This window comes from Pristiophorus japonicus, chromosome 11 (assembly GCF_044704955.1).
Source record: "Pristiophorus japonicus isolate sPriJap1 chromosome 11, sPriJap1.hap1, whole genome shotgun sequence".
In the NCBI taxonomy this organism is placed as follows: domain Eukaryota; kingdom Metazoa; phylum Chordata; class Chondrichthyes; family Pristiophoridae; genus Pristiophorus; species Pristiophorus japonicus.
In genome coordinates, this window is record NC_091987.1 from 132416796 (window position 1) to 132433283 (window position 16488).

The window sequence follows — 16488 nt, forward strand, 5'->3', positions numbered from 1 at the left end:
AAAGTTCCCCATGACCGCCCAGGCAATGCGTGACAGTGCTGTGGGCTTCTCCAGGACTGCTGGCTTCCCAAAGGTACAGGGCTGCATTGATTGTACCCACATTGCCTTGTGAGTACCTTTTTGGAGGATTCCGACATGTACAGGAATAGAAAAGGCTTCCACTCCATTAATGTGCAGCTCGTGTACCAATGGGCAAGTTATTATTTAAATGGAGAAAAATTGCAAGTGCTGCAGTACAGCGGGACATGGGAGTACTTGTGCATGAAACACAAGAGGTTAGTGTAAGGTACAGCAAGTGACTAGGAAGGCCAATGGAATCTTGCCTTTATTGCAAAGGGGATGGAGTATAAAAGCAGGGAAGTCTTGCTACAGTTGTACAGGGTATTGGTGAGACCACACCTGGAATACTGCATGCAGTTTTGGTTTACATATTTACGAAAGCATATACTTTTGGAGGCAGTTCAGAGAAGGCTCACGAAGTTGATTCCGGAGATAAAGGGGTTGACTTATGAGGAAAGGTTGAGGATGTTGAACCTCTACTCATTGGAATTCAGAAGAATGAGAGGTGATCTTCTCAAAGATTGAGGGGGCTTGACAAGGTGGATGCAGAGAGGATGTTTCCACTGATAGGGGAGACTAGAACTAGGGGGCATAATCTTAGAATAAGGGGCCGCCCATTTAAAACTGAGATGAGGAGGAATTTCTTCTGAGGGTTGTAAATCTATGGAATTCGCTGCCTCAGAGAGCTGTGGAAGCTGGGACATTGAGTAAATTTAAGACAGTGATAGACAGCTTCTTAACTGATAAGGGATTAAGGTGTTATGGGGAGGGAAATGGACCGGAGTCCATGATCGGATCAGCCATGATCGTATTAAATCGTGGAGCAGGCTCGAGGGGCTGTATGGCCTACTCCTGCTCCTATTCTTCTGTTTTTATGACATGCATCACATCATGTCAGCCGATGCAAGATACCCTAGCAGCACCCATGATGCATTCATCCTATCTGAGAGCGTTATCAGCCAGAAGGGCAGAGCTGGCTACTGGGAGACAAAGGGTACGACCTCGCCACCTGGCTCAAGACGCCCCTATGCGTAACCTGGACGAAAGCTGACCGGGAATGCAACATGTCGCACATTGCCACGCACAGCATCATAGAGAGGACTATTGGCATCTTGAAACAGCGTTTCTGATGCATGGACCATTCCGAAGGCTACTTGTTATACTCCCCTGAGATTGTCGGTCAGTTCACTGTTGTATGCTGCATAACTTAGCCATCATGAGGCAGCAGCAGCTGGTAGGAGAAGACCCACCTGCGGTGAGAGTGGCTGATAATGATATAGATGCAGATGACGAGCAGGAGGACGAGGAAGTCATGCAAGTACCTGAACCTGGAGCACGACGGCGGAGGAGGGTGGGCCATTATGCCCCTTTAACAATTGCTCGAACCTTGTGCCAGCTGTGAATGCTTTGCTGCCTGAAGGCTCAGCGACAACTATTCCACATGGACCATGTTTACTGTTTTGGACCTATTCTGTACTGTTGTGTTGTGTTAATGGAACAAATAATGTAAATGATTCAGTTTTAATGTAAAATATATTTTATTCAAAAGTTTAACAGTTCTTTGTACTTAACTTTAATAAAATTATTCTTGTATCCAACTTTAAAGTTTTCAGTTACGATCACTTACTAACTTTTAAACTTGTAAATTTACATAACTTACAAAAAACTTTTTATTTGAGAACAATAGTTACAACAGTAACAATAATAACAACAATAATAGCAGCAAAGAAAGGCTACACCCATCTTTCCTCCACCTTAAGACAGTCTGCCGCGCTTGTTTTTGGGGACTCCACCACCCCTGCTGGCAGGCGGTGGTGCAGTGTTTCTGGGGTTGGTACCAAGCCTACTCTTGCTAAGATCTCTGGTAGTGCGCAACTGTTTGGTGGGGGGGTGCAGGCGGCAATGTGGAGGGCCAGGCTTGGGTCTCTTCAGAGGCTGGTGTGGGGATTGGAGTGGAAGTGGCAATTGATTCTGTCAGTGAGTGCAGGGTCTGGGCGTGTTGTTCCCTTATTGCAGCAGCTAACTCCAACATGCCATCCCTCATGAGCCCTGATAGTGTCTTAACGACCTGCAACATGCTCTCCCTAATGTTGAGCAAAAGTGTTTCAACTACCTGTGACATTCCCTCCTTGATGTTCACTGACAGCGCATCAGCTACCTGTAACATTCCCTCCCTCATGGTCACTGACATGGTTCCCATTTCTCGTGAGATTGCTGTTACTGCTCGCGACAGTTTCACTACCTCGTTCCACCCCACTGATGGTGCCCAGGAGTGATTGCATAAGGTCAATGTGCTCCCCACTCATTACCATCATCTGAAGCACATCTATTAGATCCTGCACCTCAGGAAAGCACAGTTGAGTGCTCCTTCCCCTCCTCCCTATGGGTGTGACTCGCACCCCACCACTGGCACCTGCAGCCTCGGAAGGTGGGGCCCTGGGTGTGCCTCGCTGCACTACACCACTGCAACCCGCAACCTCAGACAGTAGGAAACCATGGAATGTCCCACCAACACTTGAACCACTAATCACGAAGGGGCTGGCACCTAAATAGGCGGTACCTGCACCTTCTCTAAAGTCAGTAAAACGGTGGGGGGGCTTCATCCATCTGCATCCCCTTCCCCTCACCCCCATGCTCTAGGTATGGGGGATGGGATTAGAAGATGTTGTCCTCTTCAGGCTTGTCCGAATCTTCTGCATCGTCAGGGTTGGCCTCAAGTTCTGCAAAATATAACACAACAGACAAATGGTTAGCAGCAGAGGAGGGGGCAGGGTGGGTGAGTAGGCTCACACAGCGCAGGCAGCTGATTTGAAGGACCACGATGAATGATAGCACATTGCATCAACCCAAGCATAGCTGACGAAGGCATCCCCATGAAGCGAAGCATGGCCAGCCCACGCAGTACTTAACATTTAGCAAAGCCAGATTATGGAATTTGCAGAACTTGCCCTCTCCCTTGAGTGTGGACCCAGCTTGTGCAGTTGTGGTTGCTTTTCTCCAGGCAGGACCTATCAAAGCAGCGACTCTCTCTTCGAAGGGGGTCAGTGGGTGCAGATTTGCCAGGCCGCCTCCTGTTTGAGTTCTTCCTCTTTTGTTGCGTGCCACCTTCCTCTGCAAAGGTGAAAATGCTGGGTGGGACATATACAGCTGGTCACATTTACAATTGCAATTCCATTAAATAAATGATCATACAGGTTTAACCTCCATAATCCGGAGTTCCGGAATAATCCGGACTCCGGACTGATTGGTGGCAGGGTCGTCCGGAATCCGTAAAATGTTCCGGAACCCGGACACCCTGTCAAACCGTTTCCGCCACCAGCCGGGCCTAGTGAAAAGTCAAAAAATGAAACCCAACTACTGTACAGTTAATAACATTGCAAGAATAAAAACGCCAATCCTACCTATTCCAGCCCAGGTCTTCACAGTCACCGCACCGCTGCTCCTGGGTCCGCAGCAACTTTGAACAGCACACAAGCCCCTTCGGCCAGAATCAACCAAGCTCCCGCGCGCAAGTCCCCGTTCAGAATCAAACTCTGCACAGCACACTGCAGCTCTCCAAAGCAGCAACCGCACGATCGGATCACCACGCCTCATGACTCCGAGCGGAGCTGACCTGACCTCACCCGACCAGATTGCGATTTTAAGTTTGCACACCTGTACATGTACCTGTAATAAAAAATACTACCTGCACCTGTTCTGTACATGCACTTTTAAATTCAGAATTTAAAAAAAAATTTGTGGTATTAAACATTATAGGCCTACCCCAGCTGACCCACCTACATTCCACCCATGATCAGACCCCACCCAACCTGACTCCATTGCTGTGGTGTTTTTCCCCGATGTAAAGATCTGCACAGGTAAAGCTTGTGAATTTGTGTTGTCACTGCAAACATGTCAAAATGGCCAACAGATATAGGTACCTATACCCCATGGGTTCAGATAAAGGAAAGAGGAAGCATAGTTCACTTTCAGTTGCCAAGAAAGTTCAGTTACTTCAGAGATTAGATAGAGGTGCTTCAGTGAGAAGATTGAGTGAGTAGTATGGTGTTGGACTCTCCACCATCTATGATATTAGAAAACAGAAAGAACAGCTCATGAAGTTTTATGCGGAAAGTGATGTTCATAAGGAAATGAGTAAGAGAAAAAGTATGCATAAGCCGAAATGTGATGATGTGGATCGAGCAGTGATGGAATGGTGGCGACAGAGGCGAAATGAAAAGGTTCCTTTGTCTGGCTCAATGGTGGTGCAGCAAGCTAAAATATTCCATGCACAACTGGGGATTGAAACTCCATGCGAGTGCTCTTCTGGTTGGCTAGTCAAATTTAAAAGACGTCATGGCATCAGACAACTGAAAGTAAGTGGTGAGAAAGCCTCAGCAGATCATGAGGCAGCTGGAAATTATATTGATGAGTTCATCAAACGAATTGCTGATTGAAAACCTTTCACCTGAGCAAATGTACAACGCTGACAAGACAGCACTGTTTTGGCGGTACGTAGCGCGAAAGACATTAGCAGCAGAAGAAACGCAGCCAGCGGGTATAAAAGACACCAAGGATAGGTTGACTGTGCTTGCTGCTGCAAATGCGGCTGGGGCACACAAGTGTAAGCTTATGGTCATTGGGAGAAGTCAGCGCAAGATGTTTCATGGGTTTGAGAGTATTGTCAGTGCATTATCTTTCTGAACTGGTTTGAGAAGAATTTTGTCCCTCAGGCGGGTGCTCATTGCACGGAAGCTGGCCTTGAGGATAACTGCAAAATATACTTGCTGCTACACAATTGCTCAGCATATCCCGATGCTGAGCTTTCAGTAAAGGATAATGTCCATGGAATCTACTTGCCTCCAAATGTTACATCACTGATACAGCCAATAAACCAAGGAATTTTGAGATCGATGAAGTGTCTCTACAAAAACGAATTCCTGAAGTGTTTACTTAATGCTGTGAACAGAGGCATGGGAATAAAAGCATTCTCAAAAGCTTTCTCTATCAAGGACGCCATATGGGCAGCAGTGGATGCATGGAACTTGGTAACTGCAGACACCTTGGTCAATGCTTGGCATAACATCTGGCCATCAATTATGTTTGCTGATGACTATGCTGATGATCCTTCTCAGGACTTTCATTGTTTTCTCCTTGGACACATGAAAGCTATGATTGCTCAACTTTTCGATTATGCAAGAGGGCTGACTTGCGAAGCTGCACACGAATTGAATGAGGACGATGTCGCAGAAATTATGGACATAGACAGTGATGCTCCCATTGTGCATGCAGTGACAGATGAAGAAATCATGCAGAAGGTTTTGCATCCAGAAGAAAAGGATGATAATGCCTGTGATCAAGTCGAAAAAGTGTCGATTGACAAAGCAATCAATCTTTGTCAAGAATTAATTTACGCCTTAGAGCAACGAAGTTTCATAAGTGAAGAAGAAATACTGCAGGTCTACAGAATTTGAGAAAGTTTAGTGAAAGAAAAGCCCAAATTATTTAAACAAACAAGAATATTAAATATCTTACAAAAGACATTGCAACAGAAGGCCCAAGACCTACAGCGTGCAACTACACCAGTAATTTCCACATTTGATAATCCTATTGCTGACCCATTATCAGCCCCAGAGTTCATAGCTGAGCCTTCTACCTCAAGCACAACCTCCAGAAAGTTGTAACTGTACCTGTTTATTGTCACTCTTATTTGTTAAACAAAGTTTTCATTTACTGTTATACTGTATTTCATAACTTTTACAAATAACCTTTATTATATTTCATGCTTTGAGTACTGTACATCCTTTTCAAATTTGAAGATGGTAGCAAAAGATACAGGCCGGCGAGCTCACATTCAGTACAGTTAGAGTACAGGCGTACTGCGTTGCAAAAACGAGAGAGGGAGGCCTACCATGCGTTGTGAAGAAGCGAGGACTATAAGGCCTGCGAGGAGAAGAACTACAAGATGACGTCCAAAAACTGGAAATATCGCAACCTGGGCTCAGGCATTTCCGGACTTCGGACGCACTTTTGGTGTTCCGAAATCCGGAAATACCCGAACCTGGGCTCTGGCGTTTCCAGACTTCGGACATCAGAAACGCGTTCCGAAGTCCGGAAAAACACGAAAGCAGACTCGGCCTCGGTCCCGAGGTTGCCGGATTCGGGAGGTTCAACCCGTACTACTTACACTAACTACTTGACCAAGGTCCTGCCACTTTTTACACTGTGGTGATCACCATTGCACAGTAATCTTCTGCCAGTTAGTTCCAGCATTTCTTCTTTTCTTTGGGTGGAACTTTTATGTGACCTCTGCTGGTATCCAGCTCCAGCCATTTGGCCTCAATCACAGTAACTAGTGCCTCCACTTCATCCTGTAAGAAATTCTTGGTCCTTGTATTGCAGCTCCAATTTTTCCAATGCTCTTTCACAGCACTCAACATTCTCACAAACACAAATGGCCTCTTTAAAAATGGCCGATTGCAGATCCGGAACTGTACTGCGCATGTGCGCCCATTGAAATCACGTCAAAAACGTCCTCTTTTTTTCGCGCGTGAGCAGAAGGTGCGGCATCGTTTTTTCGGTGCAGAAAGCAGGCTCCACCTCCCGAGACGATGGGACAGGTTAGAAACATAGAAATATAGAAAATAGGTGCAGGAGTAGGCCATTCGGCCCTTCTAGCCTGCACCGCCATTCAATGAGTTCATGGCTGAACATGCAACTTCAGTACCCCCTTCCTGCTTTCTTGCCATATCCCTTGATTCCCCCTAGTAGTAAGGACTTCATCTAACTCCCTTTTGAATATATTTAGTGAATTGGCCTCAACAACTTCCTGTGGTAGAGAATTCCACAGGTTCACCACTCTCTGGGTGAAGAAGTTTCTCCTCATCTCGGTCCTAAATGGCTTACCCCTTATCCTTAGACTGTGACCCCTGGTTCTGGACTTCCCCAACATTCAAGTTTACGCTGTGCCAAACTTGAAAAATACAGCGGGAACACTTTGAACAAAAATTTTTGCCGCATTTCTGGCCTAGAAAAACGGGCGTAACTGGCAATAAGCCAAAAAACAGTCTTGGTCAAAATTCAGTCCATTATCTCAAATTGTTCCTACGACTATTGGCACTGTTGACAAATCTTTACCTACCAGTGCTTTGCCATAGTCTTCTATAGCAAAAATGCTCTGTCAAGACACAACAAGTTTTACTGTTCAAAATTGGCACTTGTACTGATGCCCATTTTTCAGCTCGCGAACATAGTATTGCAATTTCAAGCTCCCATGAGCACACCGCTGAATGAGAATGTTTAAGTGTGTGTGATTGTCAAACTGTGGGCAGAATTGATTACGGACAGCTGCAGTATTATGATTTCAGTGAGGAGGGTGTGTGAAATTTTTATACTATGTTCCCTTGAGCTGTGAAGGGAAAAAAACCCAGCAGGAACAAGTAATATTTTTTCTTTCCATCTTTGAGTTATATGTGGATTGGTTATCTTTAGCTATATAACATTAGGGTGAAGTATTACTTGCAGGTCTGACATTCGCGTTGCAAGTAATGTTGATGATGAAATCAGAGTATCGCGCAGGAAGCATGTCTCGTAACATTAAAGCATCTAGGCTTATATGTGATTTTGTTTGTTTTCTTCACATCCCGCCCCCCCCCCCCCACCCAACCACCACTAAAAATCTTTCTTAATCTATCTTTCCCACAAAATGTTAACTGTTCAACTTCACCAGCACTCGTAAGACGTTTCTCATCCTTGTTCATCTCATTACGTGTTTTTACAACAGAACTCCATTTACACAAACGTACTATGCCCACAATGGCTACCATCCCATTATCTTGCATTTATGAAGACATCTCTTCAGCCTGATGTCAGTAAGCATTATTTTTACATATAACGTGACCTTGAGAGACATGTATAGTCTCATCATGTGACATAATGGAGCAAAGTATTTTACTGTTGTGGGGAAATTATTAAAAACTATCATTGGGAACAGAATGAGCACTTGGGCAAGTATGAGCTAATCAAAAAAAGCCAGCATGGATTTGTGAAGTGTATGACATGCCTGACTCATTAAGTTGAATATCTTGAGATGGTCACTGGCATGGTGGATAGGGGCGTGTCTGTAAATGTTGTCGATATGGACTTCCAGAAGCCATTCGATAAAAGTTTACGCAAGTGCCTACTGGCAGAAATGAAAGTACTGGATTGATACCGGGGCTTAAAGGGTTAAATTCTGAGGGTGGGTTGCATAACCTTGGTTTGTGTTCCCTTGCAAGGTTGAGAAGTGATCTTATTAAGATCTTTAAAATGATAAAGGGATTCGACAGGGTCGGGACAGATGCGTTATATTCTCTAGTGGGAGAATCCAGAACAAGGGGCCGTGATCTTAAAATTAGAGCTAGGCCATTTCGGTGTTAAAGCATTTTTTCCACACAAAGGGCAGTGGAAATCTGGAACACTGCTCCAAAAGGCTGTAGATGCTGGGTCATTTGAAATTTTCAAGACTAATATTAATAGATTTTGTTATGTAAGGGGTTTGGAGAAAAGGCAAAATATAGAGTTAAGGTGCAGATCATCTGTGATCTAATAGAATGGCAGAATACACTTGAGGGGCTGAATCGCCTACTCCTGTTTCTATGTTCCTATATTGACTTTCCTATTTATATAGAGCTGTATTCACATCTATGGGACAATTATTTGGTTCCCTCTCTCGTGTTTATTCTGTATTGCACAGCTTACTGACAGGCAGCTTCTACCCAGACAAGACAGATGATATCACAAGATTTTTCTGTTGGCACAGAGCCTTGCTAGACACGACTATGACTCAATAGCCCCATTCTTACTGCTAATCAAGCTTTACTTTTGGTAGCGAAGCCTTGCAAAATTATTCCCATAATACTTGCGTTTAAAAATTTTCTGACAAATATGCCCCACAATGACTAGTGAAAAGCCTTGTACGGTAGGACAAATTTAGCACTGATGTCAGGAAGTTCTTCACTAAGAGTAATGAATATATGGCATGAATTTCTGGGTAGCTGGTTACAGTGAAGGGAGACTGTAGGCTTCCCTGAATGGATGAGCTAAGATGGGCTGAGCTTATCCCTATTTATCTTTGTGTTTTTGTGACTTTTGAAAGGTATGACTGTGCATTCTTAAAAAAAAAATAGACCTGAATAAGCACATCCAGCAATTTATTGCCAGATAATCCTAACGAGGGTAATGAACCAAACCCCAAGACTGCATCTGTTTCAAACCTAGGAAGCCTATTTGTTATAAACCTGATGTTTTAATTTGCAAATTCATGTTCCCAAGGAAACAATCTTTTGTTGTATAATTACTTAATTCAGAGCTTTATTTAGCGTTTTAGTTTTCCATTTATCACGGTTAAAGCTAAAAGTGAAGAAGCTAGATGTTGTCCTGTACACTTTCATATGGTTGTCTTTTTATTTTTAGCTTCCAATGAATCAGAATGTCAAAAGTGAGGCGGAAGGTTACTGTTGAAAATTCAAAGACCATTTCTGAGAGCACGTCTCGTAGACCCAGTGTGTTTGAAAGGCTTGGGCCTAGCACAGGGTCAAGTGCTGAGGTCAGTATTTTATAATGGGGACAGCTTCTACTTTCCAGCATTTTTACTAAATATTTTCTTAAAAGGATACTCTAGACAAACAGAAACAAATACCGCAATATAACAAATGATACAATTACTGCAGTGCTGTTAATCTAATACCTTTAAATTCGATTTATATTTTCAGATGCATATTCTGAGAACAAATTGAGCTTTATTTGGTCTATTTGGAAATGTATTTCTCCACCTTCCCAGTATACTATTCTCAAGTTGAGGGGTGGGCATGCTCTAACCCAATTTCTAAAACATGTGCGACTGTGTCAAGCACCACTAATGGAAAAAAAATGATAACCACCATGACATTTCTATATATTTACCTCCACAATATTCCAGAACAATGGCTCCTTTGCATTTTTAATATCTTGTGCTTTCCCTTATTGCCCTGAAACAACACAAAACAAATACAGCTGAACTATATATGCAAATGATCATTGACCAGAACTAATCAAAGAAGATAGAGTTTTGTTTAAAGTGGAGTGCTGAGAGGTAGGGTAGGGAGGATTCAATGATTTGCTTATTCAAATGCAAGTTAAAGCTTGTGGAGGAGGTTGGGTGAGTTTTAGTGTGTGACAAATACCTCCTAAACCTTCTAGTGCTTGGATAACAGTCATTTGCACTAAGAAAATATAAATACAGACTAAATAGATCTGGTGGGAACTCCTCAAACATTCAGATATTTCATATGATGCGTTTATCAGATACTAAAGTTGATTGTAATTTAAACATCAGTAAGTTTTAATTAGCATAGTATTTTTAGAATATTAATTTACTTGATATATATCAGTTCTTTTTATTTAGTTTTTCCTATATGTCCCAACACCAACCGTATACCGGTAGCTAGCTAGTTTGGTATGTATTATCTTGATCATTTGCAGGTATAGTACAACAATTTGCAGTTTTTTTTTGCTCCTGTACTTCAATGGATTAGAAACCTACAGCCTTCCATAAGTGAGTCATTGTTCTGAAAAGGTATTTATGACAGTACCTTGGGCAACTTAAGGAGTCGAATAAAATTGCATCAACTTTAATATTTAGGGGCCATATTTTGAGAATATAAATGTGCTTAGTAACAGTAACTTGAGTAGTGATTTGGGAACTGGGTGGTGCAGTGTATAGAAACTCTCCTTTCACCTTTTGAGATATGACTGAATCCCACCTTGGCTCCCGTCTACTGACTCTTTGGGCTTTAAGTGAAATGCACATGGATAGCCTCAATCCAATTCATAGCATGAAGCTGTCTATAATTTGGCACAGAATTGGCAGCCTTGTTCAGAGAGAATACAAGAATTGTTGGTGAAGACACGTATTCCACTGATGTAGTTAGTAGAGGATGATTTTCTGAGGATGGGGTTAAGGCACATTTTTAGAGCAGACCAGAGGTTCATCCTGGGATGTACCAGATCTGGGAGTACTTGATGACACAAAGTGCCAAAATTGGGAAAACGGTCCAATTCCAATTCCTAGTATTAACAGGATGACCGAATTCACAAAAAATATTAAATTAAACCTAATGTGTTTCTGGTTCCCTGGAGTACAACTTTTAAGGTACAATGGAAAGATGTATTCATGAACATTTTGTGTGTTAAATGGTTTTGAATACAGTGTGTATTTTGACATTGCACTTTGATCAGATGTGTGGCTATAGTATCTAGAAATGAAGCACAGAAGTCGCACTGTGGCATCAAGTGTTTGACTGATGCTACTGGTTCATTACTGTGCTGGGGTGCGCTCTGCAATTCTCATTTTGTACCTGTTGTCAATTCTCTCTCTTCCAAACCATAATATAAAAAATATTGCACAGCAATTCCCACTGCATGATATACTCAACTGGCCTTGTTAGATGATCAACATAAAATGTGGTGGTTCTCTCGTTTTACTTCCATTGTTTCAGAAAAATGTCTCCCTCCAAAAAATGAAACAAAAGAGGATTATTTTGGTGAGAGGTGGGGCTACTCCACTGACTTAGTACAGTAAGCCATTCTTTGCGGAGTCGGGGGGGGGGGTGGGGCGGGGTGGTTGGAGGATGGTTTCAAGTTCAGATGCTGAAGCAGCGTGAAGTCTCAATTTTAAAATGTAAATATTATAAAAATTCATCATAAAGTCAGACTTGTATTTCACGGTTACTCTTGTATGTTCCCATGCATTACACCAGTTTATAAAATGCTGCTTGTGTGTATGTTCAGAAAACACAAGATGCAACTCCCGCATCATATTTTATAGCTCCTGAGGTTCATTTCTTCATCAGTACAGTATGACTTAAGTTAGAAATCACCTGTAGTATCATCGGTTTCATTTCAAAGATCATTTTGTGATCCTGTGCTTGAAACTCATTGTAAGATATTGTATGGCAAGATTTCCCCAGAAGGTATTTAGACTTTAGCCATTATTTTACAATGAGGTTTAAAAAGGTTCTTGTAAAACTTGTAATAGGATTGCTGAATAAATGCATGGGTGCACATTTATGGTATAATAATTGTAAGATTTATTTGAGACACAAGGCTAACTAAAAAATCTTGACCAATTTCGGTCACGTGTAAATGCACATCAAACACATTACTCATAAAACATCTTTCATCAGTCATTGTCATGGTTAGAGTGAGAGTAACGGGTTTGAACCTCTGCTGCCAGTCACACTTGAGATGTTTTTAGCCAGGTTGCTAAGTGGAGTAATCTACTTGAACAAGGGAAAAGGGTAATCTTGTCATAAGGTGAGGTAGCAGCATCTGTTGATTCTACCACTTTGCCCTGGTCTGCAGCCATCATTGTAGGTTTCTCTAACTGACTCCCACTATCGGTAAGCATATTGGATTTTGTAATTAGATGACAGTTGTCCTCTCAACTTGCTCTGCACTAGTTAGGATCAACACTGTTGGCTGGAATTCTTGTTCAGTGTATCAAATTTTTTCACTTAAAATTGTCTTGTTGATAACCACTTGAGTAACATTTTCATTAAATAAAAGGAATTAATTGCCATATATCCATGAATCATTTATTCACGACCGTTGGGAGCCAAAATATAGACGGTATGTGCTTCATAGAAACCCATGTACTGAGCAAACCCCCCCCCCCGGAAAAAAAACTAAGATAAATTCAGAATATCGGGCAACAATGTTACATCCGTATTATAAAATGAACACACATCATATTTTTAAACATCTGCGGAGTAAACAGTCGAGTTTACCTTTTCTGAGCAGACTCTTCTGAAGAAATGTACACTTGCCTGTTCTCTCCGCAGATGCTGCCTGACCTGCTGAGTGTGCCCAGCATTTTCTGGTTTTGTTTCAGATTTCCAACAACTGCAGTATTTTGCTTTTTACTCACATTTTTGAAATAGTCTGTGCATTACATGATTTCAACAGTAGAGACATCCAAATTACAGTATTTTGATAGATGAAAGATGCTCTAATCCATCATGGTGTACAGTTTTTATTGTAGTTACTAAGGTTTTCATAATCAGTTTTGAGTCCCATAATGTACTTGGTTCATAGCTACATTAAATAGTCAGGATTGAAATATTGTACCTTTATAACTATATTAAGAAAATGATTTCTGTGGCTTGCTTCAGTGTTTTGAAGTGTTGTAATTCTTACCTGCACAGATGAAAAAGAGGAGCTGAGTTTGGAAACGGACCTTACTTCTTAGTTTCCAAACGTGGCAGAAGTCATGAAAATAAATTTTCCTGGATGATGCAGCACTCCGAATCAAATTCATTTTTTGTTCAAAGCAAAGAAAAGGTGCGGGTTGCTTTAATTAAATTAAGGAGATGTGAGGGTTGATGGACTATATGCCTATAAAACTAAGTTTTTAAATCAAGTTGTTGAACTAAAAACATGCCTACGAATCACTAAAAAATCTGCAGTCCAGGATATTTAATGGATAAATTTGCCCTGAGTTTGTTAACATAGTGTCAAAAAATGCATAATAATCCAAATATAAGAAGCTACTGAACAGAGTATTTTAACCCTTAGACTATCAACAGACCCTGAGAAAATCTCGTCTCCATGGGTTGACTATTTTGTTAAAGCTTTAGGTTTTTAGCTTGCACAGAATGACACCAACACTAATATTATGTTAATTTGCTCACAATAGGAGTAGTTTTTTGTTGTGCAATGAGCACTACGCTGCTAAAATTAACAATTTAAAAAATACTGTTTTGAGCTCGATTTGGCAGCTACCAAGAAAAATAAACCTTGATCCAAGAGCAAGAGGGGAGGCACATGTCCGTCTAGTTTTCAGAATCCAAGGTGAACTGTATTTAGTTTCTACCATCAACAACATTGCTCAGCTGGACTAAAAGAAAAACTGGCCATTGTTATAAATTGTGTCGGTCTATTTGTGACAGTCATTTTCAGACCAGGCGTGTCCAGAACTGGTAATTAACAATAGTCTAACCGCTAATGGGCATAATTAATTTTGTTCCAAGTGGCTGCAGACAACTTCTTAAAGTTTGTTTTATTTACTTTAGAAGTTTGTAATTCACGAGGTAGCAATTTTAACTTTATCTTCTTTGTATGGTAGAACTTTGATTTGGTTAGTGATAATTGGCAGTTTTTGATTGCTTTGGACTTTACTGTGAATTCTGTTAAAGCTGGGAAGCCATTTTGGAAAATCAAAAAATGGGATTGGGGAGATTGATGAAATTGGTGAGTGCTGTACTGACTTCCGATGAATTTTCTAGAATCGTTTGCCTTTATAGAATTTTAGTTCATCATTTTCTAAATCTTGTCACAACTTGCATTATCATTTAGCACCAGTGTTAGAAATGTGTTTATAAAGTCATATGCAGTAGCTTGGTGCAGAAATGTTACTGTATATCTTGGCTTTCTACGAATGTTTTCATATGAGTTGCATACTCCATTGAACATATTCGGTTCTTTGTGAATGTTATGTTGTACCAAAAGGGCACAGTAACCAATTTTGTAAATATTTGACCAAAATATTGGCGTTGATCACTGAAGGGGCTAAATGTTTGAATATCTGTCATGAAAGTCAGTTTTCCGTGAACAAAAGTGTCTCACCTCCTCCTTCCGGTAACAGGTTTTACATAAAAGTTATAAAAAGGACAATCCATGTTTATTTTATTGTTTTGGGCAGAGATATTTTTAAAGCTGTTAGCAATTGTATAATTACAAATTCCCTGTATTTTTATCTAGACACAATGCCGTAATTGGATGAAAACTGGCCACTGCCCATATGGGAACACTTGTAGGTTTACGCATGGATCCTCCCCCAGAGGTAAAGGATATAGTGCCACATACAGAAGGTAAAACATAACTAATTTTTAAAAAACTTAAAGAAAATGATTTTAATAACCTTTTTTGTAGACCATGGTTGCATGATTTCTTTAAGATCACCCACTATAAGTAAAATATATATGATCCATTAACCATACTATAAAACAACATATGCTCCAAATCACCCTGAGCAACGCTACAGGAGATCCACTGTATTTATATATTTTTAAACAAACCTACATCTAGGGGGCATTTTGTCTGTGTCTCAACCACCTAATTTGGCTCAAATTTCATATCCACAAATCAGGGAGACATCATTACCAATCAACAAGTAATTAAGCAGCAATCAAAAACCACCAATTTTGAATTTAAAAAAAATTAAAAATAGGGTGATCAGCAGAAACTATCAAAAATGGAGAGGGTGACCAATTAGATGCTTAAAATAGTTTTGAGATTTTTGGGATTCTATCCTCGGCCGGCCAACAATACAAAGGTTTTTAAAAAAACAAAACAATTTGTAACATAACATGCAAAAAACTTCACCTTGCTCATAAAACTGGCCAACTCCTGTTCGAAACACATCTATTTAAGTTCTACCCTCAGCGTGTGACTTGAGATTTCTGGTAATTAACAAGTAGATTAGACTGTGTGACCATGTGCTTGGCAACATGACTGATTATACTGAAGTAAGGCACAGTCTATGAAGCTACTACTTCAACCAAATTGCTGTCAACAAAGGAATGTCTGCACCATATGAAATATTAAATTTACTCCAATCTAAGAAGGCCTTCCCACTAACCAGCCACAAAACCACCTATCGGTCAATGCAACAGACTGGTTTAGGTGTTGCCATCTTTGCATATTGCATAAATAGGAGATCTGGAAGAGTGAACAAGAAACCAAGAGCCTGAGAGAGGTGTGGGCCAGGAGAGTGGGTCCAGGTGTGTGCGCTCCTAGATTTAAAGGGTATTATCTACCCCAGTGAGTCAAGTACAATACTGTCACCAAACCTTCAATCTCAAACAGTGACTTGAATTTCTAGTCTTCTGCACAAGTATAAACAGTAACCATTTATAGACATGTACAACAACTTGCATTTATACAGCATCTTTAACGTGGTAAAACGTCCTAAGACACTTCACAGGAGTGTTATCAGCCAAAAATTGACATCGAGCCAAAGAAGACATTAGGACAGTTGACCATAAGCTTAGTAAAAGGTATATTTTAAGGAGGGTCTAAAAGAGGAGAGAGAGGCAGAGTGGTTGAGCTAGGGAATTGAAGGAAGTGCAGATGGACAAGAGGCCAGAATGGGAGGAATGCTGTGTATTTTACTTGAGTCAAAAGCGATGGCGTGAAAATGTCATTTTATTTCCCTGAGTGGCTATTTGTTAAGATCCTTGTCAGAACATTAAACTGTCTTGTATTTTCAGATGGTATCAGAGGTGACATTTATTTAATCTTGATGTATTATTTTATTTTTCCGGCAAGTGCATTTCAGCTTTTTAGAAAGTCATCCATTCCACAATGCCAAAACATCAACTTTTCTCAGGTCTCAGATTTTGTTGTAAAAGGAGCGACAATGTAATTTAT

The 16488-nt window shown here is 41.0% G+C and overlaps 1 protein-coding gene across 9 annotated transcripts in view; it reads left to right on the plus strand.

Moving 5' to 3' along the window:
* The window catches only part of LOC139276298 (zinc finger CCCH domain-containing protein 13-like), a 161112-nt gene that overhangs the window by 29404 nt on the left and 115220 nt on the right, over nucleotides 1–16488 (plus strand). For 8 of the 9 annotated variants that reach the window (XM_070894080.1, XM_070894073.1, XM_070894072.1 and 5 more), the window contains 2 exons: nucleotides 9493–9625; nucleotides 14818–14927. In XM_070894080.1, coding sequence (XP_070750181.1) covers nucleotides 9509–9625; nucleotides 14818–14927 — 227 coding nt within the window. In that variant the 5' untranslated portion in view covers nucleotides 9493–9508. Of the gene's footprint in view, nucleotides 1–9492; nucleotides 9626–13262; nucleotides 13399–14817; nucleotides 14928–16488 lie in introns of those variants that run through there. The other variant, XM_070894075.1, reaches the window with a different exon arrangement.